This window comes from Diaporthe amygdali (assembly GCF_026229845.1).
Source record: "Diaporthe amygdali strain CAA958 chromosome Unknown NODE_52_length_282706_cov_64_790073, whole genome shotgun sequence".
NCBI classification, from domain to species: Eukaryota; Fungi; Ascomycota; class Sordariomycetes; order Diaporthales; family Diaporthaceae; genus Diaporthe; species Diaporthe amygdali.
The window spans coordinates 243,493-270,104 of NW_026517072.1; the positions used below are offsets into that span (position 1 = coordinate 243,493).

General features: G+C 50.7%; 5 protein-coding genes across 5 annotated transcripts; 2 read left to right on the forward strand and 3 right to left on the reverse strand.

Moving 5' to 3' along the window:
• Positions 1 to 476: 476 nt before the first annotated feature.
• J7T55_011097 (uncharacterized protein) lies at positions 477 to 11,778 on the reverse strand (the record flags this gene model as incomplete). The annotated part of the gene is made up of 7 exons (XM_053135216.1): positions 477 to 732; positions 1,338 to 9,023; positions 9,138 to 9,988; positions 10,122 to 10,364; positions 10,440 to 10,725; positions 10,944 to 11,035; positions 11,251 to 11,778. 7 exons carry the CDS (start codon positions 11,776 to 11,778, stop codon positions 477 to 479), a joined length of 9,942 nt encoding a protein of 3,313 aa, XP_052987165.1.
• Positions 11,779 to 12,615: 837 nt separating this feature from the next.
• On the forward strand, positions 12,616 to 14,791 carry J7T55_011098 (uncharacterized protein; the record flags this gene model as incomplete). Its single annotated transcript, XM_053135217.1, has 5 exons — positions 12,616 to 12,664; positions 12,756 to 12,806; positions 12,857 to 12,900; positions 13,308 to 13,358; positions 13,430 to 14,791. The coding sequence occupies 5 exons, from the start codon at positions 12,616 to 12,618 to the stop codon at positions 14,789 to 14,791; spliced, it is 1,557 nt and encodes a 518-aa protein (XP_052987166.1).
• A 1,033-nt stretch (positions 14,792 to 15,824) lies between these two features.
• J7T55_011099 (uncharacterized protein) lies at positions 15,825 to 18,472 on the reverse strand (the record flags this gene model as incomplete). The annotated part of the gene is made up of 7 exons (XM_053135218.1): positions 15,825 to 16,189; positions 16,324 to 16,527; positions 16,589 to 16,622; positions 17,004 to 17,740; positions 17,826 to 18,198; positions 18,259 to 18,347; positions 18,457 to 18,472. 7 exons carry the CDS (start codon positions 18,470 to 18,472, stop codon positions 15,825 to 15,827), a joined length of 1,818 nt encoding a protein of 605 aa, XP_052987167.1.
• Positions 18,473 to 22,151: 3,679 nt separating this feature from the next.
• On the forward strand, positions 22,152 to 23,194 carry J7T55_011100 (glutathione s-transferase ii; the record flags this gene model as incomplete). Its single annotated transcript, XM_053135219.1, has 5 exons — positions 22,152 to 22,182; positions 22,257 to 22,279; positions 22,341 to 22,452; positions 22,513 to 22,647; positions 22,755 to 23,194. 5 exons carry the CDS (start codon positions 22,152 to 22,154, stop codon positions 23,192 to 23,194), a joined length of 741 nt encoding a protein of 246 aa, XP_052987168.1.
• Positions 23,195 to 24,169: 975 nt separating this feature from the next.
• On the reverse strand, positions 24,170 to 25,812 carry J7T55_011101 (uncharacterized protein; the record flags this gene model as incomplete). Its single annotated transcript, XM_053135220.1, has 4 exons — positions 24,170 to 24,753; positions 24,817 to 25,173; positions 25,243 to 25,610; positions 25,673 to 25,812. 4 exons carry the CDS (start codon positions 25,810 to 25,812, stop codon positions 24,170 to 24,172), a joined length of 1,449 nt encoding a protein of 482 aa, XP_052987169.1.
• Between the last annotated feature and the right edge of the window lie 800 nt (positions 25,813 to 26,612).

A 26,612-nucleotide genomic window follows, 5' to 3' on the forward strand; every position in this document is an offset into this window, starting at 1 on the left:
CATATATCTCCCGCCTAGCCTGCGGGCGTGGTCGAAGTGGAAACTGCAAGATGCTCGCTAACTTCAATGTTTAGCCAACTTTTCTGCTATGATGCTCTTGATACAGCTTGTATATTTTATCATTTGTTTGATAATCTCAAATATCACAGTCTTACAAAGGCCTATCACGGGCGTCTGCTATAAGAAAGAAATCTGAGCCGTACACATGCGAGGGCTAGAATATTCAAACGAAAAGAGCGCCGAGAAAGCTTCTACAATAGCCTTAGAACTTAAACAAGCTAATATTCCATTTGGAAATCCCCTTCATTATCTCTCAAAAGTTACCCCTCTTCACGTTTCCAACGAATGGAGTCAATGATAGCCGCATGGTCTGGATAGTTAGGCGTCATTGTGATTCTCTCCTCTCTCCTCGGCCGTCCGCTCGTAACTGCTCCAATAGCTCCGGGATCGTCAGTAGTTCTAGTGGCATCCAAATATCAGATCTCCGTGTCCAAGTTGATCACTTCCCTTCCTTCATCCCCACTTTCATTTCCTTGATCGCCTTCAGAGGCCACATCAGCATTCATGGACTCCGTGCAACAGTGTTGGGCTTCTTCTTCGGAGCATGATTCTTCATCCTCCTCATATATATCTTCTATGAACCAGTACTGAGCAAAATTAACAATAAAAGACAGCCGCGAGTTCTTGTCCCACATGACACTGTACACGACACTGAGCGCACCGCGCTGGAACCTTTCCCATTCGGGGGTAATCCAAGCACACAGTGTGTGCTGGATGATCTCCCCTCAGCACAAAATTTGGTTCTCCAAGGCCCATATACTCACTTTCATGGCATTGGGTTGCACCTTCTTCACTTACATGTTGCATTTCCTGGACGACCCTATCTGGGCATAGGTACCACTATTTGGTTCCGGGGCCCCCAAGCTGACGACGGCTTGCGCCGTCGTGACCGATGTGTCAGAGTGTACAGCTGAGCAGGAGAAAGTTCGAAATGCTATCCAAGGCTTTCGCTCCCAATTCCCAACAGTGTCCGTCCACAACGAAAACCAAGGGGGGCGCGGGCGGCACCAACCAAGGTCCGGTGGACTCACTTTCTGTCCAAGTGAGACTTTACCTATTGCCATGCACAGCAAGGAGCTCGGCTTGTCCGTGACATCAGCCGCTCAGACTGCGCTGCCGTTGGTGGCTCGCACCCACGGGCAAGATGAATTATATATATTTCATTTTTCAATTGTAACAGCAATTTAAACTCAAATGCAATTTTTTCTCAAAAAAAGTCCTCATGACTTCCTATTATTACAAAATAAATCAGTTCACCTCGCCTTCAAATTACAGACCTGATAATTTCAGCAGCTCTATTCAGAGCCTCGCAGTATGCATCAACCTTCTTGATGCCACCTGTGATGGAAATGTTGACCTTGTCCTCCCTAATAGCGTAGCTCATCCACAATGCATCCTCCTCGTAGAGACAGAGGGCTGCATCCTCCACCTCGGCCTCGTTTCTCACCTGAAGCACTCGGCCCGGGAAGGCGCGCCAGAAGACGGAGTCCGTGAAGATGGCCGGCTTCTCCACTCCCTCGCCCTCGGGTAGCATCCCGCCCATGGTATCCCACATGCGCAGGAAGCCACGTCCCTCTCCAGCACGACGGATCTGCTCCTCCCACTCGCCAGCTGCTTTGATGAGAAGCCCCTTTTTCTTGCCCTTGCCCTTGTCCGTTTCCATGTTGCCAACACGCATGTCCAGTGCAGCTTCGCAGAACTCGACGACTGAGTCCGTCACCACCTGCACCAGCTCGGGACGGCCGCGATGGAAGTGTTGCGTTGACACCGGCTCCCAGCTTCCCGGATTGTGTCCGAAGTGTATCCTGTTGGCGAGTTGGATGGCCATGTCCATGCAGGCCTTGGCAGAAAGTCCTGTGCCGAGCGTGGCGTTGATGCCCAGAGAGGGGACTGTGTGCAGGGTGTACTTCTTCTTGGCCGTTTCTGAGGCATATATGGTACGCAGCTCGGACATTTGGGCTTCAATCTGGGGAGTGGTCTGCAGAGTGAACCTGGTAGCAGGGACGGGGCTGGTTTTGGCCACACCGAGTGCTGTCGGTACGTGGGACTGGATGGCGTCGTGAATGCGCTCGGTCAGGCGGGCGATGGTGAGTCCATCCACCATCGAGTGCTCTGATAATTGAGCAGAGCGCCCGTTTGCTGAAACGAGGAATTGGGTGGCCTTGTCGTGCCACCGGTTGAAGCCATTGCCGACGTAGCACTGCCTTACGCGCTCCTCGTTGGTGACCGGCCGACTTTCATCGAGGCAAACCACAAATGCGGCTCTCTCGATTGCTTGAATATACTCCTTGTTCGACTCACTGAGTGAGATGAGAGTGTCTCGGTTCGCCGCCCATGGGTCTCGCCAATCGGTAGTGAGTATCCCGGCCCAGGATTCTTGGCCGAGGTCGACGTGATCCAAAATGCCTTGGAAAGCATCTCTCAGCCGTTCATAGGATACATCCTCCTCCTCAAACCGAAGCGGGAGGGTGAATAAGTGTCCTTGCCGAAGGACGGCACAGTAGTTATTGCCAGGATACCTCTGCATCTCATCACAGCCGACACGTGGTTCACGGACAGTGTTAAAGATCCAATCCCATGAGTATGTGCAAAGTGCTCGGCTACCCAACCAGTCTTGGCTTAGAACCCTCGCAGAAACTTCCTTCTGGAATTGGAACGCAATCGTCGAGATCAATGCAGCCCGCTCCGCCTGGCGGTGCGGCACGGGACTGTCGTAGTGAGTATTGAGAAAGTTACCCCATGGAGCTAGAGGATGTCTGCGGGAGAGGTACAGCCCCTTAAGGTGCAGGTCTGCTAGCCAGCTGTCCATGTCCGGATTGCTGGCTCTTTCTCTGAGCTGGGCGTGTAACTGTCTCCCGAGACTGCCCGGTGCGGTGAAGTCGCGCACAGCCTGTTGTAGGCCCCTCAGCTCCTCGCCATTCTGCGCGAAGTGGGACACGTTTTGCTCGAGGCAGCTCATCGTTTCCTCCAAATCTATCAGGGGGTATTTGGGGAGCTCTTTCACTGCTCTGCAGCAGTCAAAGCCATGCGACGGCAATTCTGTGTCCGTGGCACGTTCAGAGGTCTGCTGAGATATGGACGTAGCAAAGGTGCCATTGGCGGCCTGAACAGGATCCTCTGCTGCTGCTTTGACGTCGTCACTGACCAACTTGGTTTTTTTTGTGACCAGCGAAGCGAGAGCATTGATACTCGATGCGCTGGAGATGTCTGAGGTCTGGACAGTAGCCTGCAAGGCTCGAAGAAGCCAGTTCTTTAGCTCAATGGAGACTAAGGAATCAAGGCCGATCATAGCCAGCGGCTGATTGACGGGCACATCATCTATAGCTCGGTCGAGGAATACCGCGCACTTTGCAGCAATCGTCTCCTGAATCAATGTCTCAGCCTCATTCATCGTGCTGACATGGCGCAGTGCCTTATCTATATCGGTGGACTTTTCACTCGAAGTCAGCCCCGATTCGTCGCTGTTCAGTTGTTCTGGATACGGAAGCCGGCTAAATAAGGGGTTTGTCAGGCAGACATAATCGTCGGCATCTGTCAGACCCTGTCTAGAGAGGCCCAGGATTGACTGGTTACAGCGATCGAGCTTCGACTGCGGGCTCATGGCATATCTGATGCTTCTGAACACGTCGTCAAGCGAGACCATTACCGACTCAAGCCTGTTTGAGCTCGAGAGCTTGCTGACGGCATCGGACCCTGCGACAGCCCCCAGATCGATGCTGATATAGTGTGTATTGCCTTCACCGCCAAGACCATGTGCGCGAGCAAAGGCATCTTGGAATTCATTGGCGGCGGCGTAGTTGGCCTGACTGCCATTTCCAATATGGTTGGCAACGGACGACAGTGTGATGAAGAATTCAAGATGACCCGACGAGAACGCCCTGTCGAGGTTGATAGTTCCAAACACTTTTGGACCCAGCGCGGCTGCAAAATCTTCTCCGCTCATGGCAGCAAAAGGGCGGTCTCTGAGGACCATGCCTGCATGCACAACACCTCTGACCGGGGGCAGGCTCTTCTGTCTACAGAACTCGACACATTCCTGGAGATCGGACTCCCTCGTGATATCGCACTTGACGACATGGACAGCGCACAGAATACCGCATCGGTCTTGAAGCGTTTGGTGCTCCTCGGCAGTGATACTGCGTCGAGATAGAAGCACAACATGTCCTGCTTCGTGTGCGGACATGAAAGCCGCCAGGCGCCTGCCAAGGTCACCTAGACCACCTGCGACAACGTAGGTGCCGTCTCTTGATAGCTTGAGAGGCTTGGCAGGCGCCGTGGTGGCTGTCACAGCCGAGTCTGGGGGCGATTCTAACACAACCTTACCCGTGTGCTTACGGGTTCCGATGAGGCGGAAGGCGTCTTCAATGCGGCCGATTGCAAGAGCGTTGACAGGTGACGGAGGCCGAATCAATCCCTTCTCGAGTAGCGCCGTAACCGAGGAGAGAGTCTCATGCACAAGTTCAGGCTGCTCGTTCCCAAGTACGACCAGGTCAACACACGCGAAGGTGATGCTCTTGTCAAAGTTGCTCATCTCGATGTGGCTGTTCTTGTAGATGTCTGTCTTCCCAATCTCAACGAAGCTCCCGAGCTTGGCCAAGCAGTCGAACGCGCCGCTGAGCATTTCGCCAGACAGGGAATTCAAGACGCAGTCGACTCCGCATCCTTCGGTGAGTCGGATGATGCCGTCCTTAAAGGCAGTTCCCCTTGACGAAAAGACGTGGCTCTCTGGGATGCCGTAAGTATCCATAACAAGCTGCTTTTTCACCTTCGATCCGACCGTGACAAAGATTTTGCTTGCGCCAGCGTACTGTGCAAGTTGGATAGCTGCTTGGCCCACACCTCCCGAGGCTGCCGCGATGAGTATAGTCTGTCCCCGTCTAAAATTGGCGGCCTTGAACAGAGAGTAGTACGCCGTGGCATAGACAACTGGTATTGTCGCCCCGGCCTGGAACGACATTCCCGAGGGAAGAGCATGGGCGAGATCGCCGCTAATGCGAGGCTGGCTCGCGAATGGCGAAGCTCCAAAGCCGAAGACGCTGTCACCAATCTTGTATCTGTTCGTCATATTCTCGCCGACGGCTGTGACGACGCCAGAGACCTCACCAACCATGCTCACACCAGCACGCATTTGGCCGAGAGCGACGAAGACGTCTTTGAAGTTGACACCATGGGCCCGCGTCGAGATTTGTATTTCCCTAGGCTGGAGCGGGACCTCAAAGCTGCTCGCGGGATCATCCACGAACCGAAGACTGCTCAAAAGACCTGGTGTGCCCACCTCTAGCTTGAGCGGCCTGTCATGTTGATGGTATGGGACGTCTGACTCCAGCGACGCAGTCTTGGACGATGCGCCTACGCAGACTCTGTCGGCCCAGGACTGAAACTTTGTATCGGTCTGCAGGCGAGGGATGAGAAGCTCGCCCCCGCTGTATCTTAGCTCTCGTTCATAGTTATTTTCGCTGGCGGAAAGAGAGCACTGTGCAGCCTCTAAGATACGACTGCATACGTGTCTGACAACACCACCGTCACTTAAGTCTGCAGTTTCGTCTATGTCGAAAGTGATGAGTCTGCTCGTGCTGCCGTTCTCACGTCTCAGAACTCTAGCTGCGCCCTGGATCATGCACCTGGTGGCTGTGACCGCTGCCTCTGTCTTTGACTCCTGGAGCGAGACCCATATTACTGAGAAACCAGAAGTCAGAAGGCGCCTCATAGCATTGAAGATGGCAGGCTTCTCGTTTACGAGCAAGCTGTGCTCTGCCACGTCTAGAACGATCACTGGGCCGTTGTCTTTCCATGGTTCCATGGCAGCAGCGTCCTCAATACTCTCCGAACACGTCCAGCCCAGGTGGTCTGTGCACTCGGAGTCATCTAGGAGAGTACTTGTTATTTCTCGGACGTAATGGGATTCCTTGTATCCTTGAACGATTCTCATGCCGTCGAGCGGCGATGATGGCGATAACGGCGTGCTCTGTCGGAGAGTGTCGAGCTCGGTCACTGTTGATGAGACGATGAGCGACGAGCATCCGTGCTTTGAGCTGTGATTGCTCTGGGTACAAATGTCCAAGCCAGTGAAGCCATGTCGGCAAAGAAGATCATCCCACTCATTCGTCGTCAACAAATAATGCTTATCTCCATCAGCTCGCCAAGAGGGGAGGACTCCAAAAACCAAGTCCACGGCGACAATCGGCATAGTCACCGCGGCGATGATCAATTTTCCCTCAGGACGCAAAAGCTTGCGTGCATTAGCGAGAGGTGTATCCATTTCTTTGGTTGAGAGAACAACGTTGGTAACGATCACGACATCGTACGACTGCGCCTCGAAGCCCTGCTCAATAGGATCCGTCTCGATATCGAGGACACCAAAGTCAATATAACCTAGCCACTCGGTGAGCTTGCTCTTTGCCTGGTCAAAAAAGTCACTCGATTTGTCGGTGTAGGCATAACGGTCGAGCCATATGGAACCATCCTCTCCCATGAGCGCCTGGAGCAGTGGGGTTGTAGCGCCTCCCGTTCCAGCACCAATCTCAAGAATTCTCATATGTGGCTTTTTGAAAGAAAGTAGACCTAAGTACTCTGCCATATGGCTATAAGTAGGCGAGAACACGCTGTTGGTGTATAGATCGTTCGGCAGGTTGGCCTCGTGTATGAGCGCAGTCGGATCGCACTTCCCGAGGAGGATGTCAGCAAGTTTGCGACCGATTCGAGCAACCGTTTTGCCTTCAAAACGGAGAGAGGTAGCGTTCTCTGCGGCCAATACAATCCGAGCCTCGTCCTCGAAGCTGAGGTCCGCTGTTAGAGTGTGGAATTCCACGGAGGTGCTGCATTTCTGCATCCAGTTGAAGAGCTTTTCCAAGTGAGGTTCAGTCATAGATGGTGGAGTCACCGTGCCACTGGTGTTGAACGTTGTGTTGAGCTTGCATAGAGCATGTCGTATGAAAATGTACGCCGCCTGTTCGATGCATTGGTAGTCGCGATCGAAGGTTTCCTCGGGATCCTCTGCTTCCAGAGTGCGTGGTTGCTTCCGGCTTACAATCTCCAGGAAGTTCTCGCTCCTCAGGAAGTCGACGTCAATATCCCAGGTGATCTGCCGAGGCTGCTTGTCCTGGCCGCTGCCTTGCTCTTGGAGTGAGTGTCGTCCCGATCCGTAGGATCTGAGCACATACTGGCTCTGCAGAGCAAGAGAGAACTCCCCAGTTATGGTGTCTTTCCTAAAGACATAAGCGTCAGTGATGCAGGAAAGCGCATCAGTAAGGCGTCGATCTAAAATGGCAGCAATAAAGAGCTCAGTGCCGGGCGCCCACAGGTCTCCACAGTCTGTAGCTGTGATGGCCATTTCTGCCACCGACCCTATTACAACTGGAGCATTCCCGTTGAATATCTGGAAGAGTTGGGCGCCAATGTGACTGATGGCGTCTAAGGTCGTTGGGTGGACGAGATGGGGCTGTGGGACGTGGCCAGGCATGAGCTCCGAGAGGTCTGGCACTGTTAGCTTGGTACAGGCCATGGTCCCAGTAGAGTCGATGTGCAGGTCGTCCAACAACGCAAAGCTAGATCCGTACTGGTTCCCTTTCATCTCCAACTGCTGGTAGAACGTGCTCTTCTCTACAATGTCATTGCAGGAGGCACACGCCTGCTGGATGTCTCGGAAGACAGCCAGAGACGCCGCTTGCTTGAGATCTCGCTCACCAACTCGATCAACTTCCGTGAGATCTCCGTCGTTATCGAAGCTGATCAGCCCATTGCAGTTCTCTTCCCAAGTATCATTGCCAAACATCATAATGCGAAAGGACAGCCACCGACCCCCTACCTCCCTAGAGGGGCTAATTGTTAGCTGCAACTCGACAACTGCGTCTTGTTCGTCTTCCGGGAAAGATATCGCCTTAATAAACTTGACATCTTTGAACATAAATTGATTGATGCTTCCGGAAGTATTTGTAGTGAAACTTTTGCCCTTTCGCATCTGAATCAACTGCTTGGTCGCCTCAACGACCATAGCCATGTATCCAGAGGCCGGAAAGATTGTTGAACCGTCAATTACATGGTCTTTCAGCCAAGGAAGACTGTCCATGTTGAGAAAATGGCGCCAGCGAGGCTCCTGTACACTGCATGCTGGGTCAAGCAGTCCGCAAAGATCGTTCCAGGGGAACTGCCGGAAGCGCTGCGCCGCGCTGAAGCGGGACTCTCGCCAGAAGGAACTCGAGTCATCGGCGAACGGGTAGGCCTTGAGACTAGTTAAAGTCTTTGGGGTGTAGGAACTATCGCTGCAAAGCAAAGACGAAAGCTTTTTCCTGTTGAGAGGAACACCCAGCTCGATTAGGCGGCCAACAAAGCCGAGCGCTGACTGCATCCCATCTGTCTGGCGAGCAAGCGGGGACAAATAGGTGTACTTAAAGTCAGTCGAGGATGCAAGGGTCTGCTTTGTTGGCCCGGAAAGCGCGGCCGCGGGCCCGATCTCGACCAAGACGTAGCCATCGTTGCGACCTGTGTTGCCTTGCTTGAGCTCATCACGAACAAGTTGCAGTCCCTTGACGAACTGCACAGGAGAGACTAGATTGTCTATCCAGTACGATGCGCCAAAATCGTCACATTTCTTAGTGCCCGTGACCGTAGAAAAGAATGATACATCGTCGCGGGTGCTGTTGTGGTGCGTCTGCTCACAAGCAGAGTGGTATGCCGGGGCAATCTTCTGCATGTGGTGCGAGTGGTACGCCTGATCCACACGCAACTTGCGGGCGAATATGGAGTCCACATCTAACACGGACTTAAGCTCGTCGATGGCACATTCATCACCTGAGATAGTTGTGCTCTGCGGGCTGTTGACACATGCTACCGAGAGACGACCTGTTTTTATATTGGCCATGTACGGTTGTACGGCGGCTTTGCCTAGGCCGACCGCCAGCATTGACCCCGGCGTCGCCTGGTGCTCTTGCTTGCCTTGGCTGGAACAGAGTCCTCGGTAGTATGACCTGTATGCACAAGTGGATATTGTCAGTCGGACATTCTTTCCACGTTTATGCACGTCGTTGACGGAATGGGTAAATAGGTTGTGTCCGAAGTAGAATCAAGGATAGTGCGCTTACAACTCGATTGCAGCGCTATGGCTTAGCGCACCAGCTGCATATGCCGCGCCAATCTCACCCGAGCTGTGGCCTACAACGGCTATGGGATGGACACCCAAGCTGCTCAACAGATCAACGAGAGCGATCTGTAGGCATGTGGTGGCAGGTTGCGCTATCTCGGCCTCCCCTAGCCTGGATGGAAAGTCGGAGAAAATCTGCTCTCGGAGAGACCAGCCTCTTGTGGATGCCCCCAAACCGACGAGAACACTCTCTGATTTGAGAATTGAATCTTTGAACGGCTGTAAAGACATCAGCTCACGGCCCATGCCCGCCCATTGTGCACCCTGGCCGGTGAATATAAAGGCGACGCGAGGCGTATGTGAGGCCTTAGTGGGCCGGATAGACTCAAGCATCGAGCTGAGCTGCCGTACATCGGAGGCTATTATACTCGACCGCCAGGGAAGAAGTGTCCGTCGCGCAGCAAGAGTGTGCGCTAGATCATTCAGCACGGCCTTTTGTTGACAAGGGTCGTCATTTGTGCTACTATGCCTCGAGAGCCACGCCAGGACATCACGAGCTGATGCTTTCAGAGCTTTCTCTGAGTTTGCACTCAGGAGATACAATTGAATGTCTGCCAGTGCCGCCTCACTCGAGCCAACACCATTAGTGTTAACTGTCAAAATGTTGCCGTTAACATCGCGGAGTGCTTGCTTTTCGACAAGCTTAAGCGGTCCTGATAGAGGCATGCTGCCAGAAGCTTGATATGAGTCTAAGCTCTCAATGATGATATGACAATTTGTTCCTCCGTATCCAAAGCTGTTGAGAGACACTCGTTGAGGTCCAGGGGACAGTGGCGTAGGTTCAAGAGGAATCTGTTGGTATGGGCCGCGTCGTCAGTATGTATCCTTATTCCAAAACCCCTGTTACACCATTGTCGCTTCTATTGACATCCAAATGATACCGCCGTGTAGGCAACGTAAGTATTTTGTAGTTGAGGCAACTGACCGTGATGTTTCTCTCTCCCAGTTTCAAGGACGTCTTGGGCTCAATGAGATTCAATTGTGGTGGAATGACACCAGTCTTGAGCACAAGAATTGACTTGATGAGTCCTGCTATCCCAGCAGATGCCTCAAGGTGTCCGATATTGGACTTCACGGAGCCCACATAGAGGTTACGTGCTCGTTTCCGACCTTCGCAGAAAACCGAGTAGATTGAGCTGACTTCTTCTTTGTCACCAACTTTCGTTCCCTTCAAATGTTTGAAATTAGTGTTAGCCATCTAAGTCGATGCGCACTCAAAGAAATCTCTCCATGTATTACTTACCGTTCCATGTGCTTCTACATACTGGGTCTGGCCAGGATCCAAGCCTACGCTTGCATACACCTCTTCCATGAGGACTCTCTGAGCCTCACCACTTGGGGACATGATACTTCCTGCCGTGTGGCCATCTTGGTTGACACCCGAGCCTACAATGACGCCATGGACAGGATCGCCATCCTCAAGAGCTTTGTCCAGAAGCTTGAGGACGACAGTGGCAACACCCTCACCCCGGGCATAACCATTACCGCGCGAGTCGAAAGCATAACAGTGTCCGTCTGGGTTGACCATTCTGAAATATAGAAAATGGTCAGTCAAGGCACCAGCGCGGCTGAATGGGAGTCTTTCGTGATATTGAGAAAGATCATCGTTCTTAAATTGACCGAAGATCAAAAGGATGAGAAGGTGCAAGAGGTTCACGGTGCTGGATCAATATGGTGTGGGGGTAAGGGGATGGGCACACATCGGGGCATAAAGACTGCGCATGGGTGATGGGAGTCCAAATCTCACCCTATGACACTCATATTGACAGATTGGGCAGGGTCTATCAATAGTTGTGATCCACCAACGATGGCCATATTCGACTCGCCAAGGCGCAAACTCTGACATGCTTGGTGAAGGCAAACGAGACTTCCTGACTAAACGATGCCGAGACGAAAGAATGTGGTTAGCGAACCATTTATGATGTAAAGTTTTGTTAAAAAGGGCATGGACTTATTGATTCTGACCAATGAAGCCACTGGAGATGCCTCAAGCCCATCTCGCCAATCCCCAAGAGGCAAGAGAAACAGGCGCTTTGTAGGGGGGACGAACTTACACAGCCGGTGTCAAGCGTCAATGAAGGGCCCCTCAAGTCGAACACATAGGAGATCCTGTTCGAGAGCATGGCCATTCCGGTACCAGCGACGTGCGATCCACTGACCTCGGCCAGGTCTTTGTATCCCATGCGTTGGTAGTCGTAGGCGAAGGAGCTGATAAATACAGCGGTCTTGCTTCCACGGATATCCTCAAGAGGGACTCCCGCATTTTCCAGGGCCTCGTACGTAGTCTGCAGCAGAATGCGTTGTTGAGGGTCCATGGCGTGCGCCTCCTTAGGTGGCACTTGAAAGAAGCGTGCGTCAAACTTGGAGATGTCATCTTGGAGGAAGTATCCATTCTTAGCAACAAGTGATTCGGGGGCGCCGAGATGCGTGTTGTAGTATGCATCGCGATTCCACCGGTCCGATGGTATTGGGCCCCAGCCAGTCCCGCCGTTCAAGAGGAGTTCTTCGAGCTCTTCTGGACTGCCAGCGCCTGGAAAGCGACAGCTCATACCGACCACAGCAATGGGAGCAGGGACAGCCATGATGTAGCAAGTGATTCTAACGTGATCTATAGGGAAGTCACCAAGAGTGGCGTGTAATCAGGCGAGGGGAGCTCAAGGCCATGGAGAGAATCCACCCAAGTTTGCGAATGTGTCGCTGGTGGCGATAAAAGATAGAAATGGCCGATGGCAGTCGTTGAAATATGTGTCAAAAAGGATCAGGTCAAAAATTATGGAAGGCCAACCTCCCTGATTTCAAAGCAGTGTCGCTAACAGTCGAGCGTCAATCTCATTAGGAGCGACCAAAATTCTTCAAGAAGATTGTGCTTTAAAGGATCTTTCATTTTAAATTCATCAAGCCACTGTCTGTCGACTGTTTGTTGGGATAGCTCGACGAGCAGAGCGAGCTACAGATGGTTCTTATCACATGCTTAGACTTTTCGAAAGCCTCAATGAGAATTGTGAAACTCAAGGGTTTCCCCTGACGGATGTTTCCCTGACGGATTGTGCTCATCTCCCTGACAATCCCCGGTTCTACCTGCTGTGCAGACGTGCACTGGCTTCACGACTTGGAAAAATTCCTCAGTTCAGATAACTGCATGACCCGCGGGAGTTTGGAACTCTGAAGTGGTTCATCGTGCTCAAAATGGAAGACATTGCCCACTTTTCTTGGCAAGAGACGCGGATCACTGTTGATTCCATCGGTCATCGAGAAGCATTCAAGAATCACGAGCAAAGACGAGGCTATTCAGCGTATATCTCAAGTTGGTGGATTTATATCTTGGGGCAGCGCAATATCTCGGCCGGATTGAGTCGGACGTAACACGCAAGCTGGCGATAATTTCGATCTCGATTTGACAGAAAGAATTGGCGACCAAGATGAAATTCAAAGTCCTGCAATTCAAATACCCTATTGGCGCTGGTGCAAGTCCAAGACAAGTGGGGACCTGGTCCGTTGATACTTACGTTATAAACAGATATGGGCTCGAGATCTGAAACATGTGGTATTTCATTGATAGTCATTCGTCACCCCTGGATCTCCATTCCAGGCTGGGTTGATTCACCCGCTGGTATGCAAATCCCACGCAAGCTAGTAGATTAACACTATTGAACTTCATAGAATTTGGCATCACGCCATCGGAAAGGGCCGAGAACGCTCAAGAGGTAGCTTTGAATCATATATGTCTTGTGGGCAACGAGGGCCGGGATGTACACGCTCACTGCGAGAAAAAAGCTTAACTGACTCAACACGGACGCGCATCATACCCAGAGTATTAGACGTTTGACATATTGTCCACTTCCCTCAAGATATATCTGGCTTCCAGACAGAAGGTTGCTCGAATCGACTCTATCGCTACCCATCCTCTTTCTCCTTCAACGTACCGTATGTTTGATGCTCACTATGCCTCTTATAACCCGACTGTTTGTTCGCGGCAATTCGCTCGCCTGTATGCCCAAGGTTTCTACAGACGAGGTTTATCCTGTGCATTTTTTCGATGACCAACAAGTTTATCGCAACTCACAAGGAACTTGGTTATTGCGATTTGACGATGTACTGGACCCGAATGTAGTACACGGGGCCTTTGAGCGGCTCTGCTGTTTGCCTGGGTGGCGCAAGTGTGGTGGCAGGATGAGGCTCAACGTAAGGCCACTCGTCGTTTAATGTGAGCCAATTGCTAACCAGCACAAGAAGAAAAACAACAAATTGGAGATCCACGTCCCGAAAAAGTTCACCTCTGAGAGACCGGCGTCAATGCTTACTCGAGTCTCCTACAGCGACATCAGTATCAGTGAGCACCCACTAGCATCCAGTCTTCCCAAGGAAACGGAAACTCCGTCAATTCAGCACAGCCCCTTGGATTTCTTGGATCTTTCTCTTGGTCCGCGGAGCCCCTTGTGCTTGGAGGACTATCTCAAGTCAGACATTCCCCACATGAACATCCACATTGTGTCATTCAAAGATGCAACTCTTGTATCTGTGACCTGGCCGCACGTTCTCGGTGACATCATGAGTGCATCCGCGATATGTGAAGCCTGGAGCCTTGTCATGGCGGGTCGCGAATCCGAAGTTCCTGCCTTCCTCTCGGCTGGCGATGAGGATATTCTCGCCACTGCTGGCCAGAACCCCAATTTCAGTGACAGACACATTTTGCAGGGCCAGCAGCTGGCTGGGGTCTGGTTCTTGATTTGGGTTGTCAGGTACTTCCTGGACATTCTATTGTGGCCCAACATGGAAAGCCACAGCATCTATCTACCCCCAAAAGCAGTAGCTAAGCTCAAGGCCAAGGCAACGATGGCGATCAAGGCAGAACTCCCGGAGGCAAAGCCCTCGATCGCCTCGCATGCGTCACCATTTGTCAGTACAGCGGATGTTGTCTTTTCGTGGATAATATGCTTGGCTGGTCGTGCGACGTTTCCAAAGGGCTCTCGACGCTCGGTCATGATCGGCTTCCCCTGCGATGTCCGCGACCGGGCACCATCTATATTCCCTTCGGCAAAAAAGGAAGTCGGAGTCTGGGTGCAGAACGCCTCTCCCCCACTTTTGACAACCGTTCCAGCACGGGACCTACTGGCGGAGCACGGCATGGCTAGAGTTGCCCAGTCCATACGCCACGCTATAATTACTCAGGGCACCGAGACCCAGATCCACGCCCAATATCGCCTAGCGAGACAAACGTACCAGAATAACGGTTTACCGCCCCTCTTTGGCGACACGAGCCAATTCGCTATCAACGGGACCAACTGGACCAAAGCAAACTTCTTCGAAAAAGTCGACTTCAGCCCTGCTGTAATCAAAGACGCTGGCCTCAATGACAAGCACGGTCAAAAAAGGACCAAGAATGCTCTTGTCAACGGCTATCATGCCCGCCCATCGAGGGTTGGAAAACCAGTCTACCTCCACGCCAACGAGCTCGCGCCACCAGGCACCCATCAACCGCTCTCTCGGAACTTGGCCTACCTTGTGGGGACCCCAGCGGGCGGATACTGGGCCGTAGGCAAATTCCACCCAGCCGTCTGGAGGCAGGTTGAAGAAGCGCTTGCCGGTCTTCAATGAAACCTCTCTACGTTGTGTCCAAAAAAGATTGATAGCAGCTTTGTTGCATGCCGTGCTATATGCTTCGGTTGAACAGTAGAGATCATCGTTGAAACTTTCATATTTTCTGTTCAAGGTAAACTGCAGTAATGGTAATATATTACATCAAGTTGCATTGGATTTTTACATATTTTGTCTTACCTCGACAATGTATCGCGGAATCGGAGAACAGGTAGATCTAATGCTCGGTAATCTCATTGCAAACCGAAACGAGGACATCACTAGCTATTCTTATGTTCAGAAAGCAGGTAATCGTAAGGTGATTACGAGATGAATGATAAAAAGTGCAGTTTGTCTTCCAGCGACGTGTTTTTCTTAGCAAGCCTCAAAGCTGCAGTAATCTTAAGGTTAGTCCGATCACAGAAGTTTGTGCACAATTCAAGTTCGTAGCATCTTTACTATACTGCTTCATTCAGCCATCAGTAGTCCTATTGCACTTCGAATAGGCAGTCCCCTACTGATCGAACTACGGCATCATGATCTTTGTCACGAGTTTCATGGCGCCAGCTTGGTCATAGTTCCGAATCATACCTGAACATAGTTCCACTGGTAATATAGTCCATGGAGTGAAGATTGCAATGCATGAACCGCCGCGGCCCAATGACCCACGCCCATGCTTGCTTATGTGCCAATGTTATTAGGATCTTTTGCCATTTATAGCTCAACACAAACACGAGCAAAATTATTACTAAGCTCACAACTTTCTATGCTAATAGGGCTATCGTTTGATCCCCATCACAATACCCAATGCCCCTTTTCCGTCACAGCCTTTTCTTCATTAGTCGGTCTTAGTGAGCTTCACAGTGCCGTTATGATTGCGAACAAATCAATAACTTCCGGTGTCACGAGTCGAGAACTTGAGGCAGACTCTCGGTGAGCCTCATAGCATGCGTCGGATGGTTCACCGAGAAAGGTTTAATTACCACAGCTTGATATTGACCTTGAACCGAAAAATGAGAAGCAACACCCAGCATGCACCGACCACACAGACAATTTATGCATCGTGCATCGTATTGACAACATCTCTCTCGACTTCACATTGCATCTGGTCCGAAAGGCTCCTCAACAGCTCACTTGCCGGGTCCGAGATGATAGTGCTAATCTCCTCGATGTTGAGACTCGGCAGCAGCGATCCAACGGCGGACTGAGCCTTGTTAATGAAGATAGCCTGCGCGATACTGAGGCTGATGGTCGGTCCTCCCAGCTGCACGAATGCCTCCCACCCGGTGCTGCGTCTAATGTCGGCGGGAAGTACCTTCATTGAGGCGATGGCGAATGTGACTTGTGTGGCGGCGCCGGAGCCTAGGCCCGGTAGGATCTTATGGCCGTAGATGTTGGCCAACTCGGTAGATTCTTTGACTGTATACAAGCAAGCTGCGCCAGAGATGCAAGAAATACCGGTCAAAATGTACCACGGCACGTAGTAGCCCGTCTTACCCATGACCAGTCCAGAGATTATACCGATCAAGGAATGGAATTGTAGGGCAGCATACGCACGCCAGCCCAGATGGCCATGTCCGCCTTGACGAACTGGAAAAAGAGAGGCAAGAAGTACACCGGAACAAAGACGTTGGTGGCGCAGCAGGCCACCTCGAGGAACAGCACCACCTCGAGGAACAGCACCACCATTGTCGCGGACTCCAAGAAGTGCATTGGGAACATGCGGGTTTCTGGGCTTGTGCTGATGGCGAAATGGCCTAAATTTCACCCTGAGAAGACGAATGATGGGAACGGCTCTGTTCCGGGATCTTACAATACCATCCATGACGTTCGCATAGGTACTCAAGTCAACCTGAACAGTCATTCTAGCTGGTACATCGCCACGGTTTTACACTACTTCCGAATATACAACTGAGGGCCAAAGGCTTATGACCAATATCGTCAAGCATATCTACGAAATCCAAACACGGATGTGATTGTTACGAAGTGAGGAAAGACGTTGTTTGATATCTTTGGCACTGATTTATACAAGGCTCTACCACTCCAGCAGTACTATGCCGTGGCTAACAAAGGAATCAATTTCGAATCTCACACCTTAACGTCCGTATCCCATTTCCGGGCTTTGCCTTGGTAACTTTGTTGCTTTCTTGACTAATGTCTGGCCTTGATGATATCAGCGGCCTATTAACCAGAATTAGCTAGTCTGTCGAAGCACGCAATATATTGTTCTCACCTTCTCAGCGACAGCGTACACCGAAGCACAGGTATGTGCTCCAGGAATGAGCGGCATAATACTAGAGTCCGCCACACTGAGCCCCGTAACTCCATAGACCAAAAGGTCCGGGCTGACAACGCCCCCCAACTCTTGTGGCATCATGGAGCAGGTTCCACTGAGGTGGCCTGTAGTAGAACTTGCGGTGGTCCGGATGTAGTACTCCAATTCCTCATCCGTTGTAATTTCTGGTGCAGGAACTACCTCCACTGGACCAAACGAGGTGTTCATGGTTGGTGTTTGATGGAAACGGCGCGAGAACCTCAGCGCCTCGTTCGCCACCAGAACGTCAACCGGGTCGGTGTGTGTGCCGTAATCAAGAATTGGCTCGGCGTATATATTGGTCTGATTAAGCGTTACAGTCCCACGGCTGGCTGGTTTCGTAAGCACCAAGAACGTTGTGCCTCCTGCGTTGATAGGATATTCGACAACAGCGTTATCTTCTCTTGACATGGAGGCTGCAAGAACCTCCCGCTGAGCTTTATAGCCGTGAATCAATGCAGTCGTATATGTATTGGGCAGGTACGACTCCACGTGTTGTGACTTGTAAGCCTCCACGATCGAATCCCACTTGGTAGGACTAAGCTGTTTCAGCGGGATTAAGCCAGCCAAGTTTGTCGTAGTCTGTGAATAAGGTCCACGGCGGTATTTCTCCCACTCCTCGTTAGCCCAGTCCACGAAACTGGAGTTGCCAAACGCTGTAATAGGATTTGGTTCGACGTTTCGGCTGTCTTAAAAGACTTATTTAGTATGTGAAGAGGCCTCAAAGCTCGTGAAACTCACAATTAAAGGATGTTATACTGCTAGGGTGGTCTTGAAGGTTGCTGCCAACGCCCGGCAAATCCACCACAATCGGGACATCCGCTTTCTGGAGAATCTCTGCAGGTCCAATACCACTCCTCTGAAGAATCTGTGGACTGTGTAGAGTTCCGGCCGTTATAATTACTTCTTTTCTGGAATTGACGGTGAACACAGATTCTGTACTGTTTGTGTTCCTCGGCCAAACTCGAATTCCAGTGGCATGCTTCTTATCATCAAACACCACCTCATTAACTCTGTGCATTGTCACCACTTGGAGGTTACTTCGATTTGCGACAGGGTCGAGATACCCCGACCGAGCGTAAGATCGCGTAACAGTTTCGTTGTCGATGGCATTCTTGTCGTTTGCGAATTAGTTTTCACTCTCACTGGGAGCAACTTTTCCAAGGGGGCTGACCGGGATCCATATAACACCATGTGCTTTACCACCAGCACCCTCGATCTGCGCCTGCACGCCCATTTCCTCTAAGCCCTTCATTTGAGGCTCTAGAGAACATTAATATTGGGGGCCAGGACCGGTTTTAGCTAATCATACTTATGCCGGGCCATTGAAATTTGGCAAAGCTGAGATGAATTGGGCCGTTTCCGTACGCACTCAGATCCCACGTCATATTGAACTCTTCGGCCAAACTTATCGATGGTGTCGAAAACAAGGAGCTCTATTAACTCGTTTATCCACAGAGTTACTCGGGAGTAATTAGACGTAGTCGGGGGCTGCTTACCTTGATAAAGTACGGCAAAATGCCCTCAAAGTTCCACCCAGGGTTTCCAAGTTTCTCCCAATTGTTATAGTCATCTGCTGCCCCTCGATTCAAAAACATACCGTTGACCGTTGACCCGCCTCCCACGACAGCAGCAGCATAAGATGTATACGTACGGTTATAAAGCCCTGGCTGTGGGATCGATGTGACATTATATAAGTGCTTCCGCTGATATGATTTGGCGCTTTGGGGTTGGATTTGAGAAATATTATTTTCAAAGTAACCATATTCAACCACTAGAACTGTGGCTATTGCGGATTTTATAATTAGTTGATTGAACTTTTTGATTTTCTTATTTCTTTATTTTTCAGTATAGAAATCAACAGTGGAAGAATACTTACAGCTTGGATCCTCAGATAGTCTGTTTGCGATCACCAGTCCTGACTGGCCTCCTCCAACTACAATATAATCGTATTCCCGTTGGACATTATCTTGGGTACTTTGCCTTTTAACCCATTCATATCCAGGATAGGCAGATACTGACGACATACAAAGAAGGAGGGGGAAAAGAGTAAGTACGACAAGCGAAAGTAAATATCGAAACATTGTGTTAGAATCAAGCTCTCTATGCATACACTCGAAATGCAATTTTCTTCGCAAGTATATCAATGTCCTCTTAATGTTAGCTTTGAATAATATTCGCAAAGTAACGTCTACATGTCATGGGAACACTTATTTAAATTATATAGAATATGATAGGCCTGGACTTTGTTGGTTATATTATATGTCGCTTTTTTGCTGTCTAAGCCTAGAACCCGACAGTCAGACAGGTAATCCGAGCTGGCGAATAAAATCTAGACGGAAAGTGGTGGTTGATAAACCTGAACGCAGCCCGAAGCAGCTACTTCTTACTACTACAGGCAACATATTGTAATATGCTGCTTATTCCCCACACGAAAGAACCAATAAAGGCAAGTCTTTCTCATCTGCCCCTACGCCACTGTTGAGTTTGGGTAGCATGCATCACCGGACTGAAAATGCCTAGAAGATGGTATGAACAACTTCCCCTCACGATCCCTGAATTTCAGGACTGTCATTGGGTATATAAAAGCAACTATCGAAAGCCACCGGGACATTCCAGGGTTACGCAGCTCAAACCCTTTGGTTGCACAACGTAGATGTGGGTAGGGTAGCAAGTTGTTAGATAAGCAGGGTTGGATTTGAAGCCACGGTCGAATGTAAAATATTTCAATTTATTTGACGGTCTTTGAGAGAAAGCGGAGTGACATAGCGTCGAGATAGCAAGTTAGACTGTCTCATATCACTGAGGTTGTTGCCCTTTGATTGTCTTGTTCGGCAACAAGAATCGAAGACTCATTTGCATTACTAGCGCGCCAAGTCAGACGGTAGAAGAAAGCACACCAAGGAGGAGACGCATCAGTGTGAACCCGAGCCGCATCAAAATGACTGGGCAGCTCCATTCGTAACTTGGAAAGTTACGAGTGCCAACATAGCCAACATGCCTCCCGCACTCACCACAGCAGCCCTCGCCAACGCGACTGTAGCCACAAAATATTTACCCACATGACTTAACATTGCACTGCGGCCATCCTCCGCCATCTAGGAGTTGCACGGCGGCAGATTGGTCTTGATCAACACGTCTTTCTGTGTCTGTACCCTGCTCGTCGGCTTCGTAAGTCTCTAACTTCGCATATCCAACGGGTCCGCGAAGTAGCTAGACGCGTATTACATCTGAGCTCGCACTGACCGCGCCCCCCCCCCCCCGCAAGGCTTTCCAAGGCGCACCAGAACGTGGAATTGCTTTGTATCAACTCTTTCTTTGTCAAAGTGGGTTTCCAAGTCATCAACTACCGTTACCCATCTGTTTTAAAGCTGTGCGGGGCGATACCCCCACAGAGAGTGGGGTGGACTAACTTCCAACTGTTATGTCTGATGCTGAGAAGGCTTTGCTAGGCATCGGTGTTGTGATAAAATTGGGTGGTGGAGCCGTCTTCTCCTGTTTCCCAACGCGATGGTGTACGTCTGCTGCGACCTTCTGATCACCATCTACCGAGGTATCTCTAGCGGGCATTAAATTGGATAGCAGATTTTGGGGTGAACAGGTTATTCACTGGCAACGAACCTTGTGAAGAAATTGCCGTCCAGGCCTATTTCTAATAAAGCTGACGTTCATGTCAAAACACCGTTCGGGTACAAGTTGGGACGCAAGTCTCCCTGCCACCTTGTTTCGTTCCGACCAGGCCGCCGAATCTGCTCATGTTCGTCTCTACCAGCTGCTCGGGTTTCCTGGTACTAGGCCATGTCATCTTCCAGAAGAGGTTGGAAGACTAACCTCGCCACCATGGTCGCATCGGACCTTGTAGACAAGATCAAATCAGTCGGCGCTACAAATTTTAGACCTTTAGTTTCTGATTCGGATCTGACTGCCGCAGTCGAGGAATACGGCAAAGCTTGCACCCAAGTATTTGTAAGTCAGAATGCCCCTATAAAATAGGAAACCTGAAACAGGATAGCGAATTTGCCCGTAAAATCGTTTATACTAACATCCACGAAGGATCTTTCTACTGTAACACTAGTGATCGCTTTTGTTTTAGTTTGTAGTTGTCAGTGGGTTGCTATAAAAGAAGTTAGCAAATGCCGACATCGATGAAAAGAAGGAAATCTCGAATCAAACCATCTTGTAATTCATTAATCCAACAGTAAGTTCTCGTCAGACACAATTATTTTATTATAAAATGTATAAAGACGCTGTTCTGCAAATTTCATGAATGTTTATTATGATTACATGGCTTGAAAAGTAACAGTCAGGTAATGTAAAACTCGAGCATTATTCGAACAACGCCTGAAAACAGAAATTTGAGGAAATACCCTGGATTTCTTGAATTCTCATTCGAAGTGCACATTTCGCAGTATTGTGGCGAGCCTTGCGCAAAGTCTTTTCTGTGTATGGATAAGAAAAGAAAACAGAGATACAGCGAATGAAAGCTAAGCAAGCCACTTAAGCTACCAACCATCCGATAGAGCGTGTGAAACATTAGTAATCGATGAAGTGCAGATATAATAACTACAGCCGCAGTATCAGCAGTAAAGTACCTAAGTAGCTATAGAGTTATCCGCTGTCCTGTACTCTGCTTGTACCTTAGTACTTAGACAGGACGGGTACCAGGACTTAGCATGTTCATCTAGGGGCATCTAAGCTTTGATGGGATTGTGAATAGAGGGGGCATAAATGGTGTAATTATCAATTTTGTAAATCTCAAGCAAACCTTCGCCAGGCGGGGTAAACGGGCCGGACGGAAGGGAGGGAGGAGGGGGCATGCATTAGTTATCGGTCTGTTGGTTCAGGCAGCCGTAAGCTGCTCGAGTGCCGTCACATCCCCTGCCCCTGCAAACAAGAGTGAATGCGCGATTCCTCACATATCACAAACGCTGACGCGGTTGGGTATTTGACGAAAGCGTTTCCTTGTAATTTTTCCTCCTTTCTGCTAAAGCTCAATCTCAACTCTGCGACCTCCCTTCGTGGCTTTCACGTTCGGCATCTGAAAACGACTGCAAGAGAGATAGAAAAATGACAGAGCCAATTCGTGTTTGGATGGCACGTAAGTGTTAAATCGACAACCTACTGCCCAAGCTTGCTATTAGCATTACTGTTGACTCGTTTACAAACATAAAGCCCCTGGGCCTAACCCATGGAAGGTATCGTAAACGAATCATTGATTGCTGCGTGCTCCGCAAGCTACTGACACTGGAGAGCTAGGTCATCGTCGTACTTGAAGAGTTGAAGGTACCCTACGAGATCAAATCAATTAAGTTTGAGGAGATCAAGAAGAAGCCGTTCATAGACATCAATCCAAACGGTCGTGTTCCAGGTACGTTTGAACACTCGAGAGCGAGCAAAAATGGACAAAGAAATTTCTGATCGATTCAAGCCATTGAGGACCCCAACACAGACATCACGTTGTGGGAGTCCGGTGCGATCATCACATATCTGATAGAGCGGTATGATAGTGACCATATCATAAGCTATGACACGCTGAAGGAGAAGCATCAATGCAACCAGTGGCGTAAGACAGATTTTCACGGGTTCCCCACAGTCTTTCATCTCTTTCCCATCCATACTCGTCGTAATCAGTGGGTATTGCAGCTAACTGTAGAAACCCCTTTGACGTAGTGCATTTCCAAATGAGCGGTCAGGGGCCCTACTTTGGCCAGGCAGGCTGGTTCACCGTTCTGCACGCGGAGAAGCTTCCCTCGGCCATCGAGCGCTACCAGGCGGAGGTGCGCCGCATCCAGGGTGTCCTCGACCGCCAGCTGCAAGGCCGGACGTGGCTGGTCGGCGACAAGATGACGTACGTAGACTTGGCCTTCGCACCATGGAACGACCGGACCGACGCGCTGCTGGAGTGTGCTGCGACAGACAAATTCACGGGGTTCCCAAACCTGCAGGCGTGGCACGAACGTGTGACTGGCAGGGAGTCGTGGATCAAGGCCATGGAAACACGCGCAGTTCTGATGGACGAGCAGGGCCTCGACTGGCATGGGATGCCCAAGGGCATGAAGAACATGGCCGAGTATCAAGCTAAAATCAAGGCCGAAGAGAAAGCAGGCTAGTTTTGCATTTGTAGAATAGAGACCAGGAGCGGGTGAATTTGAAAGAACTGAATTTGAGTTACCGCAAAAAAGTAAGAAGATAATAAGCTTTATTAAACACCTAAATCATCACTCTAATTAAACGCTTTAAGTTCAACTTTACTTTTATTTGAAGTATAAATCAATTTCATCTTTTGTACAGCATTTCAAGTTTATCTTATAAATGTTTAATCTATTTAACGTAGATTGCCAAGGTATTTTTCGTCGTCGTATAGACAGGGTCCCATAGCTCGCTACAGACTTCAGCACAAGGTAAAATAGCCTGGGTGAACGCTATTACTCCCGGCTTGTCGAAACAACCTGTGAGATTCCACCGAATGGAGGCTCGCGACGTCGAAACGCTGGTGACCTGAGATCATGAACTCGGCCGACATGTTGTAGCGGCCGATTAGCAGCTGACGAGCCAGCTGACGCGGCGCCCAAGCTGAGACTATTATGCCGGCAAGAAGTGCCATGAGACAAGGCCCTCACCTTGACCCAGGGATAATGCCGATATCCTTGAGTTGGCGTATCCCATTGCAGGCTGTTCCATTCAACAAAGACCTCCGTCGTTCATGAGCCAAGCTGCCACGTCTTTTGACTCCAGAAAGTGGTCGCTCCATATCGCCAGTCTCTGTGCGAAGAAAGATCGGGTTGCACGAGCTATTGACTTCCGATCAAGATTAAGACTCAATCACCAGCTGCCTGGGCTCCTCAGTGGTCGTTCGGTGGTACCCGTTAGATCGTATTCTGTATCACTACGCCCTCGAGTAAGACTAAATAAGGAAGGAAAGGAAAAAGAATTCCGAGATAGCGGCCCTCGCCGGCCAGTGCTCGGGACTCATCTGTCCCGTGCATCAATCTATGGGTACCAGCCATGAATTCATATCTTCTCCCCTTGTGGACCTGTAAGTAAATAGCTTCGAATCCGGAAGCAGTTGAATGCGATTTTGCTTTTCACTTAAGATACACCACCAGCGCCTCACTCGCCTTGACAGTGAACGTCGCCTGGCCCCCAGACACGACAGCCGTTTCATACGCCTCCGCCCCGCCCACGACACAGGTCCCATTCGCATACGTCTGGCCCCCAAACGTTGGGTTCCCTCCCTGATCCTGCCTGGACAGAGCGCTCGCCGCCGTCAGCCTCTTGGCCCTGACCGAGGTGGTGGCGGTGAGCCCCGTCAGCACGAAGGACTGGCTAGAGCGCGTGCCGGTCCCATTGAAGTAATCAGAGTTGTACAACAATACCCTTAGGGGCGCCCCCGCGGAGTCAAATGTCGCGTAGCCGGCGTAGTTGGTCGAGCCTGTGTCGAGGGCCGTCAGGTGCGACGCCCCAGCGAGTAGCGCGACAGCCGCTGTCGCGCCGTAGTATGGCGCGCCCATGGAGTAGCGGCCCCAGAAGCAGTACTGGCAGTTGCCTACGGTGCCGTGGTGGAAGTAGGTGCGCGACATGTTGCTGTACGTCGCTCGCAGGGCGTAGTCCATGGTCCAGAGCGCTGCGCCAAAGGTCGGCGACACGGTGGCGGCTCCACCACCGGATACTAATCGGAGAGTCAGTGATGTAGCTTTGACAGATCATCAACCGGAGTAGAGTGAATGCTCACCTGAGTTTGTCTCGCCGAATATGTAGGGCTTGCCCTGGCCCAGAGCCGCAGCAATGTCTGCGTCAAACTGGTGAAGGTTGCTCGCGATATTGCTGTGGCTCATGAGGCTGGTCACTGTTCCTCCGGGATAGTTGTGGTGAGCATAGGTCTTCACGTACTGCTTGACCGTCGCATTCTCGGTTGCGATGAGCTCTGCAGCGCCCCAGGTTGGCGGTAGCGAGTTGGAGTTGCCTGCCTGGATGATGTTAGTCTTTCCAATCGCGCTTCCCACCATGATGTCCCAGTTGTTCTGAGACGCGGCGTCTCTGGCAGGATCCCAGCCTCCTGCTGCGATTGGTTGGCCAGCACCAGCGTAGTCTAGGCGAGTTCTTATCAGTCAGTCACCGGCTCTTCAGACTATAACAATCAAAGCGATTCCCAACTGACACTCTGGCTCATTGCCCAGCTCAATGGCAAGCAAATTGCTCATCCCCGACACGGCCACCTTTGCCGCGGCAATAGTGTTTGAGATGTTGTCTTTCCCACGATTCAGACCGACAACTACCGACCCGCCGTAGGTATTTGCCAAGGTCATAAAGCTCGAACCGAAGGTCAGGCTAGCGGGCGCGTCCGCTGGACTGGCGACTGTGTACACCACGTATGCGGACGTCGCGGGGTCATACTGGGCTCGATCTTGAGTGGTCCCTCCGATGCGAATTGGCGGCCAGACACCCGTCAAGGTCTTCCAGTTCGAGAGGCACTGATTTGTGGCCGTCACGTTGGTGAAGTACGAAGGGAACGCAAAGAACTCGAATCTGAGTTAGTTGAGGTATTAGCCAAATACAGGCGCATATGCAAAAGGCACGTTAAGACTCACGAGATGCCCACAGGAGCTGGATCCAACGGCGCGTATGCATAACCTGCTGTGCCAACCTTGGTAGGGACGGCAAAAGTCACGGCTGCCACATGTTGCGCCGTAAGGAACAGGCATGTGAGGAAGCTTGCGAGTCTCGCCATCGTCGGGATAGATTGCCGTGACTTAAAACGCGAACTTCAAGGTCGTGACAACAGCTTCTGTTCAGATCTGTCATCCTGTCATCCTCATCTAATATATCCCATGGGATGTTAAGACACTAAGGTGCCATCACGAACCATTGCGAGGTGTCGCCTCGGCGTTTTGACGACCGATGCGACCCAAGACGGGCCCTTAATTCAAGCTTGGATTTTTCCGGCGTCGTTCATCCTCCGGTGCCAGCAAGCTGCGGAAGATGGCGTGTGGACGGGTGTGGTGCCGTGACTCTTGTCAATGTCCCTCTACCCCAACTTTTGCCTGAATCCAGTTATGGGCAGCATTTGGGGTCAACGAACTCGCTATTCTGCAAGCTCATGATTGGACGCCAGCAGGCTCGTAGTCCAGACCCCAAGCAGAAGACATCATGGGGCGGAGAATCTTCCCAGGCAGACCTAGTGAGACTGGGCCGAGGCGGACCGAGCAATGCGACCCTGAGTCAGCGAAGCCACTTCCCTACTGCAAGGGTACGCATCGCCATTGCAATCCTCTCAGGCACGATAAGAAAATTAAGACTGAGAATGATGGTAGCAAACCCACACAAACGCTCTCCTCGATACAAGCTCCTGGACCGGTACCTGAGTGTTGACAAGCTAGGATTGATCTGCCTTACTACTCGGCATCCTCCGAGGAGTACGTACAGTAAGACTATAATTACACTAAGGTATCTGTGACATCTTGTAGCGTGAAGGTAAGTATGGATTAATGACGGACTAGTGTGTCGGGTCTTTGCGGTACTTACTTAAAA